The 16,161-nt window shown below is 39.5% G+C and overlaps 1 protein-coding gene across 8 annotated transcripts in view; it reads right to left on the minus strand.

The window, feature by feature from the left end:
- Window positions 1-14,791, minus strand: part of MARCHF6 (membrane associated ring-CH-type finger 6) — a 45,857-nt gene extending 31,066 nt beyond the window's left edge. For 2 of the 8 annotated variants that reach the window (XM_027724245.2, XM_039385163.1), the window contains exons 1-4: window positions 14,703-14,791; window positions 9,851-9,947; window positions 8,944-9,017; window positions 1,402-1,545 (exon numbers count right to left, since the gene is read on the minus strand). In XM_027724245.2, the coding sequence (XP_027580046.1) occupies window positions 1,402-1,545; window positions 8,944-9,017; window positions 9,851-9,947; window positions 14,703-14,721 (334 nt within the window). In that variant the 5' untranslated portion in view covers window positions 14,722-14,791. Of the gene's footprint in view, window positions 1-1,401; window positions 1,546-8,943; window positions 9,018-9,850; window positions 9,951-12,319; window positions 12,342-13,747; window positions 13,778-14,174; window positions 14,280-14,702 lie in introns of those variants that run through there. The other 6 variants (XM_027724244.2, XM_039385162.1, XM_039385166.1 and 3 more) reach the window with 5 other exon arrangements.
- Window positions 14,792-16,161: the final 1,370 nt, after the last annotated feature.

A 16,161-nucleotide genomic window follows, 5' to 3' on the forward strand; every position in this document is an offset into this window, starting at 1 on the left:
ATAAACAGAAGCTTGGTATAAATCTGATTTCGGTTATAGCCTCATTTGGACCACAGGTACCCTTGTTTCACATCATGTCCAACTAAATTTATGGCAAAGCAGAAAATCTCAACTTTCAGAGAATGAACAGAACCCAAGACCAGATACAACCAGTGGAACAAAGCTGTATTTATTTTAGCTGCATATTCTTGAAAAGTGTGTATTCAAAGTGTAAGAATTGCTATACTAGGTTAGACCCAAGATTTGTCTAGACCTGTCTCCAGCATGGTCACACTAAGGGAAGTCTAAGGAAGAATATTGAAATAGGTTAAATATACTTGCAGCGATACTTCCTCAGTACATTCTCATATGATTCATGCAAAGCAGCTCAGTTCCTGTGCCATAATATCTCATTGCTAATTAATCCGTGACGGACTTTTTTCCCCCCCTTAATTTGTTCAAACATATTTTGAACCTGTATAACCTTCTGGTATTATATCATACAGCATGGATCATCACCATTTCATTATCTGTTTTAAATAACTGTTTTATGGATTAATACTTGATGCTAGTTAATGTTAGCTTTTTACTATGATTCTTTGGTCACATAAATTTAAGAAGGAGGCTATCAGTGTATATAGTCTGCTTCAGAAAATTAGGTGATGCCAGTATTGTACTATTCTCAAACTAAGCCTGTGCCAGCTACAAATGAAAGCATAGAAAATACTGAGAAGCTGTCTGGGGAGATGCATCTACTCCCTGCTCTTTTGTTCAATGGGTATATTATGGTTTGTAAAGGTGCACTTTCAACCATTTCCTTGACTGAACACTACATCCCTTTTACCGTTCTCCATCTTCTCTATATTTTTAGTTTGTTGAAACATCAATAGTTCTCTTTCCATCCATACTTGGAAAGTGAATTTCAAAATGGATACTACAGTAATTTAAATGTGCACTCTCCTTTCTGTTAAATTCCTTTACTACTTAATGACTTTGTTTACATTTTTTAAGAGTTTTACTAAGTAATATGGCTAAGGAATTTTACTTTTCATAGAAAAAGATAAATACTGCACTTTCCCTTATAGATGATTAGAAAGAACAGGACAATTCTTCTATCCTAATATTAATAATTGGCATCAAATAAAAACTTCCATGTAGATTTTAAAGATACTTGAAAAGAAGCATTTTATTGGAATAAGAAATTTAAAAGCCCTTTCATGCATTTTTTCCTGTGTCTTAACACCTTCCTGCATTGCATTATTGGCTTAAGAGTCCAATAGGTAGAACTGAGTGAAAATAAGTGAAATAATGTCTTTAATTTTTTTTTTTAATAAACCAATAATGGTCTCACAAAACTTTGTTGCAGAAAGTGGTCTATTTCCCTGTGTACAAGAGTATTACGTACAAAAAATTAATACTTACATGCAGTAAGAGGTACTACTCCCAACCATGCAAAGGCCACAAGTGTATAATGAAACCAGTATCGTATTGCTGTGCCAATACTTGTAACCAGTCCAGCAAAGATGTCTTGGATTGGAAGCCGTGAAGGCATATCTGGGGAATAAACTGTGTAGAAAAGGCACTTATGAAACCATTTGTCCTTTAAGGAAGCATTTATGTAAAGGTGTTGCCAACTACAAAATATTTCTATCTGACAAAAGCTTACCAGAGCAATAAGCATATTTTACAGAATCTCAAGAGATGACTCCAAACGAAGAACAAAAAAATTTCACAATGTTACAATTTACTGGAATGGGAAAATTAATAAATTCCATGCTAGTTTTTGACTTAAGAAAAGTTTTCTTAATAGCTCTATTTATCAGCTGTAAACTCCGACTACCTCAAAATAAGCTTATGAAAAAGCAGATTCTAAATGCAGTAGCCCTCCCACCCAACACTACTTCAAAGATACCTCTGTCTATTATTTATAAACCTAGTTCATGGAAAGAGCACAAGGAACAAGAGCAATTTGCAATTTTGCAAGCTGTCCATTTGTTTGTGCTAGATAATTTAGTTTCCATTTGCTATCCAACAGCACACACACAAAAAAACCCCTGCAAAATAAAAGCAGAACACAGAGAGGAAAATTGAAGGGAGCTGATTAAGTATCTACATAGATTGAAAATTACACATAATGACTTTTACTTTCAACAGGTATTTATTTCATACCATGCAAGATTTCTTCTCAGAACATTACTATTACAGAGCAAAATGCAAATCTCTCACCCTGTATAGATATTTTCATAATAGTAAATTGTCTTGACTTTTTAAATTCAACACATATATTGCATAAGCCCATCCCTACTCAAAAGCCAAGAAAAACAGTGATGAAGTTTCTTCTTTTGCAAACAATTAGAAGACACTTAACAATTTAATTACATTTTCTTAGTTTCTACACACATATGTATACCAAGAATTGGTAATGCACACTATCAGTAACAGATCTCAATAAAAAAAAAAGATAAACTACAGTTGGGAGTTGCACAAAGACGTTGCTGCCTGGATGTCTGTTATGCTGGAAACACCTGCACTTGAAGACTTTAATGTAATGGACTATTTTTTAAAATCTCATAAACTTCTAACTACATATGGAAACTCAATTTTTATAAGAACAAACAGAAAAAAAGTTTTCCTTCCCTCTCATGGGCAATCCTTTAAGAGTCGAAGAAATACTGCTTTCTGCTGTCTACCTGCATCCCCTTTTCCTACATTCCTAATCATCCTTTTACTAGTCTCAGCGAAGAAGCCTCTACAGGAGAAAGAAATTCTTTTCTCTCCAGGGCTACCCCTAAGTTTCTGTATTGTAAAGAGAACTCAGGAACAGGGAAAAGCAGTATCAACTGGCAGAAGTACTCAAAGAATGGGGAGAGACTGGTGCATTTCAACAAGATGTGGATTGTATTTGACACAAAGCAACAATAAAAGAGTAACCCTTAGACAAATAATAACTGGTTTTAAATTTCAAAGCTCCTTATTCACCAGGTAGCTGGTAGGGAACTGGGATTCATGAAAGAAAGGACTAATAATATAACACCAGGGAAGCGTACCTGTGACAACTTAGCAGGAAATTGAAAGCAGGACACAAACATATTTTGACACTGCCCACTAATTTACAATTTTCTTGTTCCTAAAACAGATTTAGTGCACAATTTGGTACCATAGAAAATGCCAACTGAAGTCTTAGTAATGATCTCTCAAGTTCACACTGAACAAACATTCTGGAAAATATCTGCCATAGGAGACAAGAAACCTTTGTTAAGGGTGCAAAAGAATATTTACTTACAGTGTATCTGTTACATATTTATGGTACCAATCAAGACAACTCACCAGATACTTTGAAATCTTTTTGATTTTCAAAAAACGTATTTTGATCAACCCTTTGGAACTGCAACAAGCACTACACGGAAAACATTAACTTGGGCTTGAAATTAAAAAAAGAAAATGCCTCTTTCGGGAATTACTGATCACTCACACAGGGAACTGTAAAAAAGGAAGGTCATCCTAACTCAGTAAAGTTAAAGTGGCTATAAATGTTAGCAGTTCTACATACTCACTTTTCTAATGGCTCTAGGATTACAACTGAGCATTCAAATAAAAGCACAATGTAGCTACTACTCAGAAAACAAGTTATATCACCCACATTTTAACAATTTGATGATTTTTTATGATTTCAGGAGATGGGAGTAGGGATGGGGAAGAATGTTGCTTTTCCTGTGCATCATACCTCAAAATATATAAAGCTTCTACCACTAGAAGCTTTAGACCATGATGATAAGATAAATCCCTTCTATAAGATAAAGCCCTTCTACGTCCTACAACATTCTGGTGGGTGAAATGCAAGAATTCCTAGCATGACAGGAACTCTGGTGTGCAAGCACACTGCAGCACTGAAGCCTGCTGTCAGTGATTTCCATTGCTAATCCCCCCACTTGTGTCTGTCATCTACTGCCATTTTCTCTCCACATTCCTTTTATCCACTCCACACTACCACTTTGAGGCCTGAGACTTTGACCCACAGCATACATACCCTTCACTCCCTTTCAACTTGTCCTCCTCATCCTTCCTCCATCCCTTAATTCCTATCCCACTAATCTTTCCTAACTCAGTTTGGGAAACCAATTTTCTGCATTATTTACCAGAGTTTCTCCAAATAAAAATCTTTCTACTAGAGACCAATTAAAACAATAGAGGTTTTTTTATTACAGCATGAAATTCAAACAGACTTTGGCTGAGCTTTTCATAGGTCTAGTTTGACTTCTTTGAACTGTACAGGCCACAGAAAAACTACTAGAAAGCTTTTTGGATACTCAGGTAGCACCTATGCAGCTGTTACTGAAGTTGTGAATACTAAATTTGGGTATCTGGCTACTTTCAGGAGGTGGTGTTTTGTTCCACCCTTCCTTCCCCTCCTGTAAGCCTACCTTTTCCAGGAATACAAATATTGATTTTACTTCTCCAAAGCAGATAGCATGACAAAAATCTGCTATTGCACTGACACAAACGACGTAGGAAAAACTGCCATTTAGCCTACTTCACAGAATCTCCACACTTACAGTCCTCTTACCCATAGATTTTCTATTTACTATTACACTTGCAAGCAATTTATATGACACCGCAGTCATTCTTGTGCACTGACCATGAAGTAACACCATATAACTCATAAGTAAGAATCATTTATTTAATAGCTACAGGTTAAAGCATGGGTTTGATAAAACAGGGCTTGTGAGTTATTCTTTAAGTTGGACTAGATGATCTTCAAGAGACCCTTCCAACCCAAACTATTCTATGTTTCTGTGTTTTACACCCTTGAGACACATGCAGACTTTGCTCTGGATTGCTAAGGTAAAAGGATAAAAACTCCACCCCTTCTCATGCAAGCCACAGGTCTAACAAACACATGAATTGATTCATATAAATCTCCACTGTGTGTATACTCTGCACCCTGGAACTGGCAGAAGACACACTGAATTCTGTGCCAGAATATAGTATTTTGTTTCAGAAGTTTGTTTTTCCAAATTACTTTCCAGAAAAGCTAAAGCTATGGACTACTGTGTTAGTTTGCCAAAGTGAACAGGTAAAAAATCAGCCCATTATATCCTTCAATAAAATCCTAATTACATGATAATGGATAAACCCAACAAAATGGGTCACTCAGCATAATTACAAAGTTCTTAAAGATTAAGAAAAAAATTGAAGATCAAAAAGTTTCAAAGTGTTCCTATGAAAACATGCAATTATTAAGTGATGTTTTTTGCACAAGTTGCTTACAAATATATAATTGAATATTGAATTATGTCAGAGTGATACTCCTTTTTCTTTACCTTAAAATTTATGAACCATGAACTCTTTCCCATTAAGATAGCTATGCTAGTCTCATCTGGAAGGTTTTAAGATGATCAGAAAATATCAAGGCTTGGATTAATTAAAAATTAATGAGTTAATTGAAAAAACCCCAACTTTAAGTATTGAATATGGAGAATCTGAATGTGCTGTAGGCTAGCTTAGGAACTCAATCAATCCAAATGATTCACAGGAAACCATGAATCATTTGTGCTCCTGATCCAACAAATTTTCATATTAACAGCTACAGGTGAACAAAGGCAGCAAACAACAAGAAAGGAAGAACAGTAACAAACCAGGACTGGAACAATAAAAATAGTGAGGTCCTAGTGCATTCAAGCCTTCAATTAGTAACTTTCCATGCACAAATCAAAAGCTTATGTCAGGTTATAATAATTCATAAATGGAAGAACACCCTGCCCATAGGACTTCCTTAATTTTTACGATCTTTGTATTAACTAAGCTTGTGACATTGTATCAATCACTTACCAGCAATGTAGCTGCACAGGAAGCAGAGAAATGAACCCATCCCAATCTCTAGCGAAAGATCAGGTTAGTCTGCTTCCATATTTGTATTTTTGACAATATTTATGTTAAGGTTACCTTCTACAGAAAGGAGAAGTTTTGAAAACTGTATTTTCTTGAGAAATACAGCCGTACCTTCTTTCATGGGTCAGTGCTTATGAATGTTTAGTGTAACATCAATAAAAGTGCATCCTTGCACATGACAAAGGAGAGCACATGTGGGGAGGGAAAGAATACATAGCAGTTGCCCTTTAAAAACTCAGAAAGAAAACTTAAGATTTAAAAATGAACAACCACCTTGACATAATTAAAAAATGTCCAAAGCTATTTTTTATTTTTAATAGTTGTATTAATTCGTAAGTTGAAGAACTGCAGAAAAGGAATTAAATTTAAAACATAAAAAACTTAGCTTTAAAGCATTCATTCGAAAATCGAGTCATTTGCCTACATGAGCAAACACATTTAGAGAATGATGCTATTATTCAAAAGAAAAATCCATTCCTTTGTAGTCCTGCCAAGATGCAAGTTAAACCTTCTCGTTTTTCCTTCCTTCCAAACAATAACTGAACTAGCAGTTCAGGTACTAAAGAAATCACAACTTAAAGAATAAATGCACTCAAAATAGTTTATGAATACTTCATACACAAAAGTTACACTTAGCATGGGATCATTTTTGACAGAATGACAACAACAGCCTTAACAAGCAAACCAAGCTCAATAACAGAGGAGTTGCTGGTATTCCTGCACTATTATTCTCAACTTAGTGCCTGTATGTTGAAGCACAGATATTAACTACATACATGTGTTTGTCTGACCACATCCCATGGTGAATTAACTTATCTGAAAGTGTGTTACACCTGGCATGGTTATAGGCCAGATCCAACTTTGCTTGCCATGACTGGCATATACATCAATCCCCTTTCTGCCTTATCATTCTCTCCAGCACCTGTGACTTTTTCCCAGCTCCCACAGGCAGATCCAGCTTCCAGACTGGAAAGCCGTATTATGTCTCAAAGAAAGGGGTAAGACAAACTAAGGAAACTGTAACTGCACAAGCATTGGCTGCAAGGAAACAATGAAACAAGACACTCTGGGTAGAGAAAGCAGGAGGAATCTGTGCAGGGGACCTGACATGTTGCTATCACCGTGTGCAGCCTGGTATGAAAAAAGCACTCTGCAATGTGGAAAGCCAAGAAGAACACATTATCAGCTCAGGCTGCTCAGTCAGGGGAGTGGTAAGTGTGTGACAGGAGGATAAGGAGCCCTTTCCTAGAGGCTGAATGTGGAGGAAGCACTCTATTGCATGAGGAAGAAAGAGGTTCACTTACTATCAATGTCAAAGCTCCTATGACAAATGGTAACTTGCTAAGCCACAGTAACTCAACTATGTTTTCTCACATCTGTAACCTACAATTACATTACAGGCTGCGCTGCTAACAGCCGTGTCAGTCAAGGATTAGCTTCTGCAGGAACACCTCTGTTGATAAGGGCAGTGACTAAGCTTTCTCTTATCAATAGCAACACGCGTATAAAGTGTATTTCATTAGAACGACTCATCTACTTTTTTCCTATATCCCAAGGAAAACACTATACACCTTTGTGGTTTGTTTTGGTTTTGGTTTGGTTTTTCTATACAAAGCTAGAAAGTCTTCTTTCTTCTTAACAACTAATAAATCACCGAAATGCCATTTTCTGGTCTTGCACACTAAATTCTGTAGAGAACTTGGTAGCAGAATGCAATTTTGAAAGTGGCTAATAACTGGGGATCACTCTTAATTTGCAAAGCTTCCAGAAAGAACCAATGTAAAACCTTTATAAAAATGTTTAACAAATAAAACCTGCAACCAGATGATCTCTGTCTTACATTCCTTATACAGGTCTCTGTAGTATTTAAAAATAATAACCTGAAGCATTTCAACATAAAATATGCTATTATCCTCATAAGACAGACTTAACATTGCACATTTCACTGCTGGTCTAATGTGCTTAATTAATTGTTAGCAGAAATGCAAAATACTGAGTTTCAACATATAGAAGGATGGCAGACCGTGGGATTTTTGGAAAAGAAGATACATGAACTAAACCACCTTAGCCTCAGTTTTCTCTACCAAAGTACAAAACTAGTAGGGAAAAAACCAAAAAACAAAAATCACAAAAAAACGTGAGAAGGAAGCAGGAGATGGGATGAGTGACCAGCTACCCTGAAAAGGAGCTTTGATTTTTATTGTAGTACACACCTGAAACAGTCAAACCATCATCTTTCCCAACTCAAGACAACTTCTACAGTGAGGATACTCATTAGTTTAAAAAAAATAAATTACTTATCTTCAACATGAAGAACTGAGTTCAGCAGTTGTAAGGAATAAATCAGCACAGGTAAATGTAAAGAGAAAAATGTAGCATAAAACCCACTACCTGTTCAACAGGCAGTAAGTTGGTAATACTAAATAAAAAGCCTAGCCTGCCACCAAGCCAAAGGACCTCACCTATTTCTACTACAATCAGTTAAAATGTAATTAAGAAGCCTCTGGGAACTATGTAAAGATACAGTAATTCTTCATCATAAGTTGCCTAACCTATTTAGTTGTATCTAACATAAAAGGCAGTGTAATACCGGGTAGTTACTGTATCTTGACTGACATTATCTGTCAGTGTCATTTGACCTGAAACTGACAGGAGTCAAGAGGGAGTGTTTCAGGTACATCATTGAAAGGTAGCTGAAAACCGGGGTTCAAATTCAAATTTTGCTGTGGTCTCACTTTACCATTCAGGCTTGCAAACACTCAAATTTATCAATGAAGCTGAAAACATGCCATACTCTGTAATGCTGGCAACAAAAGAATGGGACTGAGGCTGTCAGAAAAGGTACAGAATAATACTTCTTTTATGTCTCACGCAAGATTATGAAAGAACCAAATTATCCATTATTTAAACATTTCACACAGTATGCAATAATATGCATAAGAACTGCAATTCAAACAAGAATACAGAAGTTAAAACACAAGTTTGGATCTATCATGCTGAATGAAAAAGTAATCACTCCATACATACTAAAAGAAAAAGAAATTCTGAAAAATAGGAGCAGTAAAACATACTTACTTGGTGTGAAAGCAAATCTGTGCTTACATAATTCACAGTATTCTTTTCTGCTGTGTTTAAGCCACTGAACTAAGCTGCAATAAAAAGTGATCATATTAACACATGTTATATCTCTCTGCCCTATCCCTCCACTAAGGAAAACACCAATTCTCTGTTTTCAAACATAAGTCAGGATATTGGTACTGTCAAGCAGGACTTAAATTAGCATGTTCATTAAATCCATTTAGGCCATCAAGGAAGTTTGAAAAAGTAAAAAAGGTAAGCTGACATACATAATTTACATCAATGATAAAGTAAATTCTTTAAGTACATTATTGATCAAAGCAGATATTCTGGCATGGACACCCACTAGTGACACCAGTTCTTATTAATACTTCAAGATATGACATATAGATGCACACAGCTAAGATTTAGAACTGTTGTATTTGTGAAAGAATGGCTACTAAAACACCATCAAAAGGAAATGTGTGCTATAGACTAGAACTACAGTTTTCATTTCAGCACTTCCTGATAAAACACACACCTCAAACCACTAAAAAGTACTAGGGTATTTTTATTTCTTGCTATGATTTTAGATGTTGTTTTTATTCACAGCTATAAGTGGGCAGAAAATGCCCCAACATACTAATTTTTCTGCTTAGTTTTCATAAAGCTGACATATGATCAGAACTGTAGTCCCAAACACAAGCAATTATCACTACTTTCTTTCTGTATATAATTAATAATTTTTTGTGAATTGTTATGAATCATTATGTAAAAAACATCAAAACCCCTAACACATTTCCATTGAAAACTGGATTTTTCTTACTAGTTAACCTGAAGACTCTGCAAGTAGTGTTTTTAGAAACATGTTATTGTATTTTAATTTGAAAAAAAAAGTTAAGAAAGCTACAGGCACAGAACTCACCATTCCTGATGAATAAATTTAATACTGCCAGTACACACACATGGATGATAGAGGGGTTTCTCAGGAGTTCCTTCAGACCGACAGACTCTGCATATATCTGCTGACAAGGACAAAAAGCTTATTACACTACTGCTTAAAGAACTCAAATGTACAAGACAAATTACACAATTACATTCTAGAAACTTTGCCATGTAGCAAAATGAAGCCAGAATAAACTGGAAGAGGATAAAAGACAGATTTCATCAGACGCAAGACAAAGACCAAGAGATGAACAGAAAAAACAAGAATGTTACTCGCTTGATCACGTTATAAAAACTCAAGACACGTCTTACAATATCTTCAAGATTTCCAGAGAACAGACACAGTTAAACTACAGGAGGAGGTGTTTTTTTGCCTAAAAAGTTATTGTTAAAACAACATAAAAACTGTTAAGGATAATCTTCCTGAAAGTGGAGACTTAGAAACGGAAAAATTCAATTTGAATTTTGAACAAGTTAAACATACGCTTAGCAGAAGAGATTTAATAATGTCCAACAATTACTTATACAAGTCATTTGCTACTATTGAACCTAACGTGGATGTTTCTTTGGTGCTCTTGATTAAAAGGAAAAAAACCCATCATAATAGACATAGGTATTTTGTGAGTTTGCTACCCAAGTTGAATAAAGCCAACCATTTAGCAGTCTACTGTCTAGTCACAGAGAAAAGACATTTTCTATTTCATAATTACTGTAACATTTCAATAGGTCCTGCACCTTCTTCATTCCCTATTTTTGATGTTTTCTTACAGCTAAAGGTTGCGAGATGTTTTGTGGACAAAGAAGTGAGCATAAATCCCTCCCTCTAAAGAACAGATATTTATTTTAATACCATTCAGTCAGCCACGTGATTAAATAGAAATAAAAATCAAGTATTTAATCTGCTTATCGATAGATTCATGGTATCTTCCCTTTACTCCTCCCTTTATTTCTATTCAGGAAATGAACATAAAATGCCCATTTTTATAGAATATGTGAGCTTAGGATTTTCTCTTTTGTTAATTTTTTCTGTATCAACCACCACCCCACAAACCTGCAAGAGTATAACACATACATACCAGAGATCATTGTCAGAAAAATACCAATTGAAAGTACTGATGTAGGAATACTGCAAATGTGCAATTTCAAGTCTGAGTCACCTATCTTTGTTCTTGGTCGAAATCTTCAAAAGTTAATGCTTTTCTACATAAAGTTCCAAAAGATACCAAAAATTAAATTATTTTTTCTAATAAAGAGGTCACAATATGACCATAAACATAGTTTACGCAGTATTAGAACAGTTTCTACACATAAAGCATAAGAATTCAAGTGATTCAAAAGGAAAAAACCCCACACAATTTCCTATCTATAAAAGTGATATTTGATTGAATTCACTCATGCAGCACAAAACCCTACAACTAACAGAAAGAGGTATTCAATATCACATCAGTGATGCCACAAAGAGACATAAAGAGCACTTCTGTCACAGCCGTATTGAGCAACGACTTATCACTGCAAACATCAAGAGTCCCTTGTTTCTCTGCTGATAAGAATGACCAGAACTACTACTTCACCTAACAAATGATTCTTTTACCACAGAGAGCATTTCCAGATGGCTGCACAGGACAGGTCTCTTCAGCTAACAGGCGAGCTCTACCCACTCGCTGTGGCATGCCCACCTCCTCCTGCATTCTTTCCAACAGAGCTGTTCCATTACAGCAAGTTGACAACTTTGTACACTAGATTGGCCTCACAAAGCATCGGACGAGCGCTACGACCAGCACAGGAGACAGAATGTGAAACCAATGCTTTAAGGATACTCTCTGGCATGAAAACAAGTTAAAAGAATGCTGTTCCCTGAAAGATGCCCATTGCTCTCTGAATCTGCTCATTAATGGCCTGTTGACTCTCACAGCCAACTGTTCACTTATTCTGAAAACTGTTGGGAAAAAACATAATTTGCATTACTGAAAGCAAATGAATTCTGTATTTGAGAAAGGATTGCCTTTGTCAGTTTACTAAAATAAGTTAAACCTAAATTTTATTTTTTCAAAGGCTATGAGAATTTCGAGATATTTCTACTTGTTTTATAACTCCAAATTAACATATTATGAGTGTATTGGTCTGGGCTGCTAAGCAGCCAATAGCTTCAAATCAATAAACCCCACTGAGGGTCAACATGTAAAGCTATGCACCTTATGACCTCTGCTGTGTTCAGAGGGAATTCCACCGTGCAATAGTCACTATTTTTCTATGTGTACACACACTGCGCATCCTGTTCTTCATGCACGTGTCTTGGAAAAAATGACCTTGAATAATACAGTTCCTTCCCGTTCCCCCTGAGAATGAGTCTATGCCTATCACCTCTCTGGATTTCAACACTGGAATACTGAAAAGTGAAGATTATTTTATTCAGCAACAAACTGATTTAACTAGAAAGAACCAGAATTACCTCTCATCAGCAAAACATGGTATCTGGTGCTTTTGAGTGCTACAGAGAAGCAACTCTTAGATTCATCCTGAGGTGAAGTAGCTCCCACTTAGGTCTGACATTATGACCCTAAACTGCCTCTCTTATCTGAGCTCTCACCATCCAGTTCAGTTTGCTAACTCTACAAGACAATTCAGCCAAGCACGAAACCCATCAGTACCACAATGACCACAATATTGTTATCAGACTATCAATAGCTAGGAAAGTCCATCTGACACTGCGTAGCAGAAGCTGAGGCACACGTTATTAGAGCATGGATTTTCTCTTCCTTAAGGCACTAACGCAGTCTTTGCTGCTGCTGGTGGTGTTTAAAGCTTTCTAACCTTGGGAAGCCTCTTTGGTGTTCTGACAAGTGGCATGAAGGTCTAATAGTGGGAACTGAGGTTTGAAACTGTAGAAGAAGTAACATTCTAGTGGTATTTATAGAAAGTGAGTATATAGACAAGTTACTTTCACACTACTACACAGAGCTTTTGAAGGTAACATTGGCAAGACCACAATATAATATCTAAGCCTGCATATGTATGTGTGTTTATACATAAAAAAACCTCAGAAAAGTCCAAATTCTAAGTGTAGAATTTAACACAAAGGTTTAGTTAAAGAAGACAATGCCTTAAGATGTAACTAACAACCCGCTTTTCTTTCTCTTCCTGGTCTTGCTGTTCACCTACTTAAGTCAGGTATGATCAAAGTCTACCACTGGTAACAGCCTCTAACAAATTATCAACTATGCTGTTTGAATTAAGTCCACTGAGACAGATTTACCAACTGCTGGAGTGGTGCAAAATCGGCTGGTCGTTTCTCAGTATCCACTTCCAAGACTGTGGAAATCCAAGTTTTCTGGCCAAGTGATCAGTTCACTTTGTTAATTTCATCAGTGTGACTATTGCTCTACAGAGTTGCAGCAAGCAGTTTTAAATGTTAGATTTTAAAGCCACTAATATTTTGATAAACCATCAGTGTTCATGAGTATTAAAGATGTCTACAGCACATTCCAAGGGACATTACTAAAAAGGTGCTGTCTTATTCCGTCCAGTGTTTCATGTTTTTCTACCTTTTTTTTTTTCTTTTTAATCCTCTCAAGCTGGAAAATCAAGTGACACCAGGCAAAAAGCTACATTCAAAATGATGCCAAAGCAACAAAAGCCAAGACACAAAACGCTTTCCTTGGAACTGCCTTGATACTGCAATATGTGTTTGTCCCTATTGCTTAAGATGACAAACAAAGCTCTAATACTGCAATAAACACAGCACAACACACATCCTTTATTTATTTTTGTTTGTGCTACAATATGAGGTCCTGCTTTATGGAAGTTCTCCAGTATCATCCTGAACTAAGTAGTCCCTCATTGTACTCCCTCTCACTCTCTGGAGACATTCAAAACGCACCTGGAGGCGTTCCTGTGTAACCTGCTCTAGGTGACCCAGCCTTGGCAGGGGAGTTGGAGTAGATTATTTCCAGAGGTCCCTTCCAACCCTAACGATTTCTGTGATTATCCGAGCAGAGCAAAAGTGCTGACAAAACATATCCACATTTGATCTCAAGTAAAGCCCTTAAAAATGGAAAACCCCTTAAAAATAGAAACTACACATTAAAAAAAAAAAAACCAATCCCCCCAAAAACATGACGATGATCTCTTTGACAGCTTCTTTTTTAAAAAGAACTTACTAAGTATCAGTCTACCGTAAAAGAGACAGAGAAACATGCCAGCTCCTGCATATTTCAATTTTTTCGAACAGATTTTCCAGCACACACAACAAAGTTAACCTTGCACAAGGAGCAGCAGCTGCTATCGCTATGCGGCCGAGAGCGTACATTTAAGCTCCGCTGGGTTACAGGCAGGGTGGGACAGGCTCGGCGGCCCGGAGGGGGCTCGGGGCAGTGCTCTCCCCGCCCCAGCGTGCGCACCCCGCCTGCCGCCGCTTTACGCCCCCGAGCCCCCACTTTCCCCGAGCAAAACCGCAGCCTCCGGCGGGCCCCGGTGTCCAGGTGCCCCGGTGCGGCCCATCCCAGCCCCGCTCCCGGTGTTCCCACAGCACCGCCTCCCCTTCCCTCCCCCCGCGATCCCCGGTGTTATGTAAGGGGCGCCGCGCGCGCCGCCTCACGCACTGGCTCCCCTGCCCCGGCCCGGCCCGGCCCGAACCCCGCGGGCCCGGCCCGGCGGGGAGTGGGGCCCGGGCACCTGCAGCCCCGGGACGCAAAAACTCCCTCGGGCGCTGACAGCCCCCCGCCCGCCCAGCGGGCCCAGCGACACCCTCCCTGCCCCGGCCCTCCGCCCTTGGAGGGAGGCTGCCCCGGCAGAGCCCCCGCCCGGGGGGTCGCGGCACCGGGCGATCGCGATACCTTCCTCGGCGGTCTCCATCTTGCCGGGCTGACGCAGCGCCGGGCGGGCGGGTGGTGTGAGCGCGGGGGGCGGGGCCGCGCGGAGCGGACGGACCGGCGGCGCCGGTGGGGACAGAGCGCCGCGCCCGCCCGCCGCGCGCACCCCCTGCCGGCCGCGGGGACAGCGGGAGGCCCGGGAGCGGGGCCGGGCCGGGCCGCGCTGGTCCTCGGGCAGCCCCATCGTCGCGGGACTGCCCCGCTCTGAATCACAGAATCACGGAGTCAGTTAGGTTGGAAAAGACCTCTGAGATCATCGAGTCCCACCGATGACCGAACACCACCTTGTCAACGAGACCATGTCTCCGAGTGCCACGTCCAGTCTTTCCTTAAACAGCTCCAGGGTCGGTGACTCCACCGCCTCCCTAGGCAGCCCACCCCAACGCCTACTCACTGTTACTGTGAAGACATTCTTCCTAATGTCCAACCTGAACCTCCCCTGGCACAGCTTAAGACTGTGTGCTCTCATCCTGTTTCTTGTTGCCTGGGAGAAGAGGCCGACCCCCACCTGGCTACAACCTCCTTTCAGGGAGTTTAGAGAGCGATAAGGTCCCCCTCGAGCCTCCTCTTCTCCAAGCTAAACAACTCCAGCTCCCTCAGCTGCTCCTCATCAGAATTGTACTCCAGACCCTTCACCAGCTTCGTTGCCCTTTTCCAGACCTGCTCCAGCACCTCAACCTCAATTCTTGAATTGAAGGCCCCAGAACTGGACACAGCATTCGAGGTGCAGCCCCATCAGTGCCTAGTACAGGGGAAGTATCACTGCCCTGGTTTTGCTGGTCACACTCTTTCTGATACAAGCCAGGGTGCCATTGGCCTTCTTGCCCACCTGGCCACACTGCTGCCTCGTGTTCAGTCTCTGTTGATCAGCATCCCAAGGTCCTTTTCTGCTGGGCAGCTTTCCAGTCACTGTGCCCCCAGCCTGTAGCACTGCATGGGGTTATTGTGATCAAAGTAAAGGACCTGGCATTTGGTCTTGAACCTCTGTCAGCTCCCGGCCCTGCCGCTGTGGGCAGAAGTGAAATCAGGGTGGTGGGACAGGGTGGCGGGCAGCTGGGTCCATGCTAAGGGCAGCAGCCGTAGCGGGGAAGAGCATGGGAGTCAGACAAAATGTAGCCAGAATTGGTTCTGGATTCTACTCCAAGGTCAAAGAGAAACACTGCCTTCCTAGATGAAGTCAACCAGGCTTTTGGGACAGTCAGTGTTCCAGGGATCAGGAATGTGTAAGCAGCCCTAGAAACAGCCCTCCTTATCCTCCTCTTCCTCAGGGGCAAGTGGTTACCTGTGTTCTTCTTCAAATCCCATCTCGCCTTTCACAGCCAGAACTTTCCCAGAGAACTAATAAACAGTTCAGTAAAGCACAAAATCTCTCTTAGCTTAGTCATTTATGTTTTCAGGTCTTGCTAGCCTAAATAGCTGAGGC

The sequence above is a fragment of the Pipra filicauda genome, unplaced genomic scaffold (assembly GCF_003945595.2).
Source record: "Pipra filicauda isolate LSUMZ 115617 unplaced genomic scaffold, ASM394559v2 scaffold39_size4671491_pilon, whole genome shotgun sequence".
Classification (NCBI taxonomy): domain Eukaryota; kingdom Metazoa; phylum Chordata; class Aves; order Passeriformes; family Pipridae; genus Pipra; species Pipra filicauda.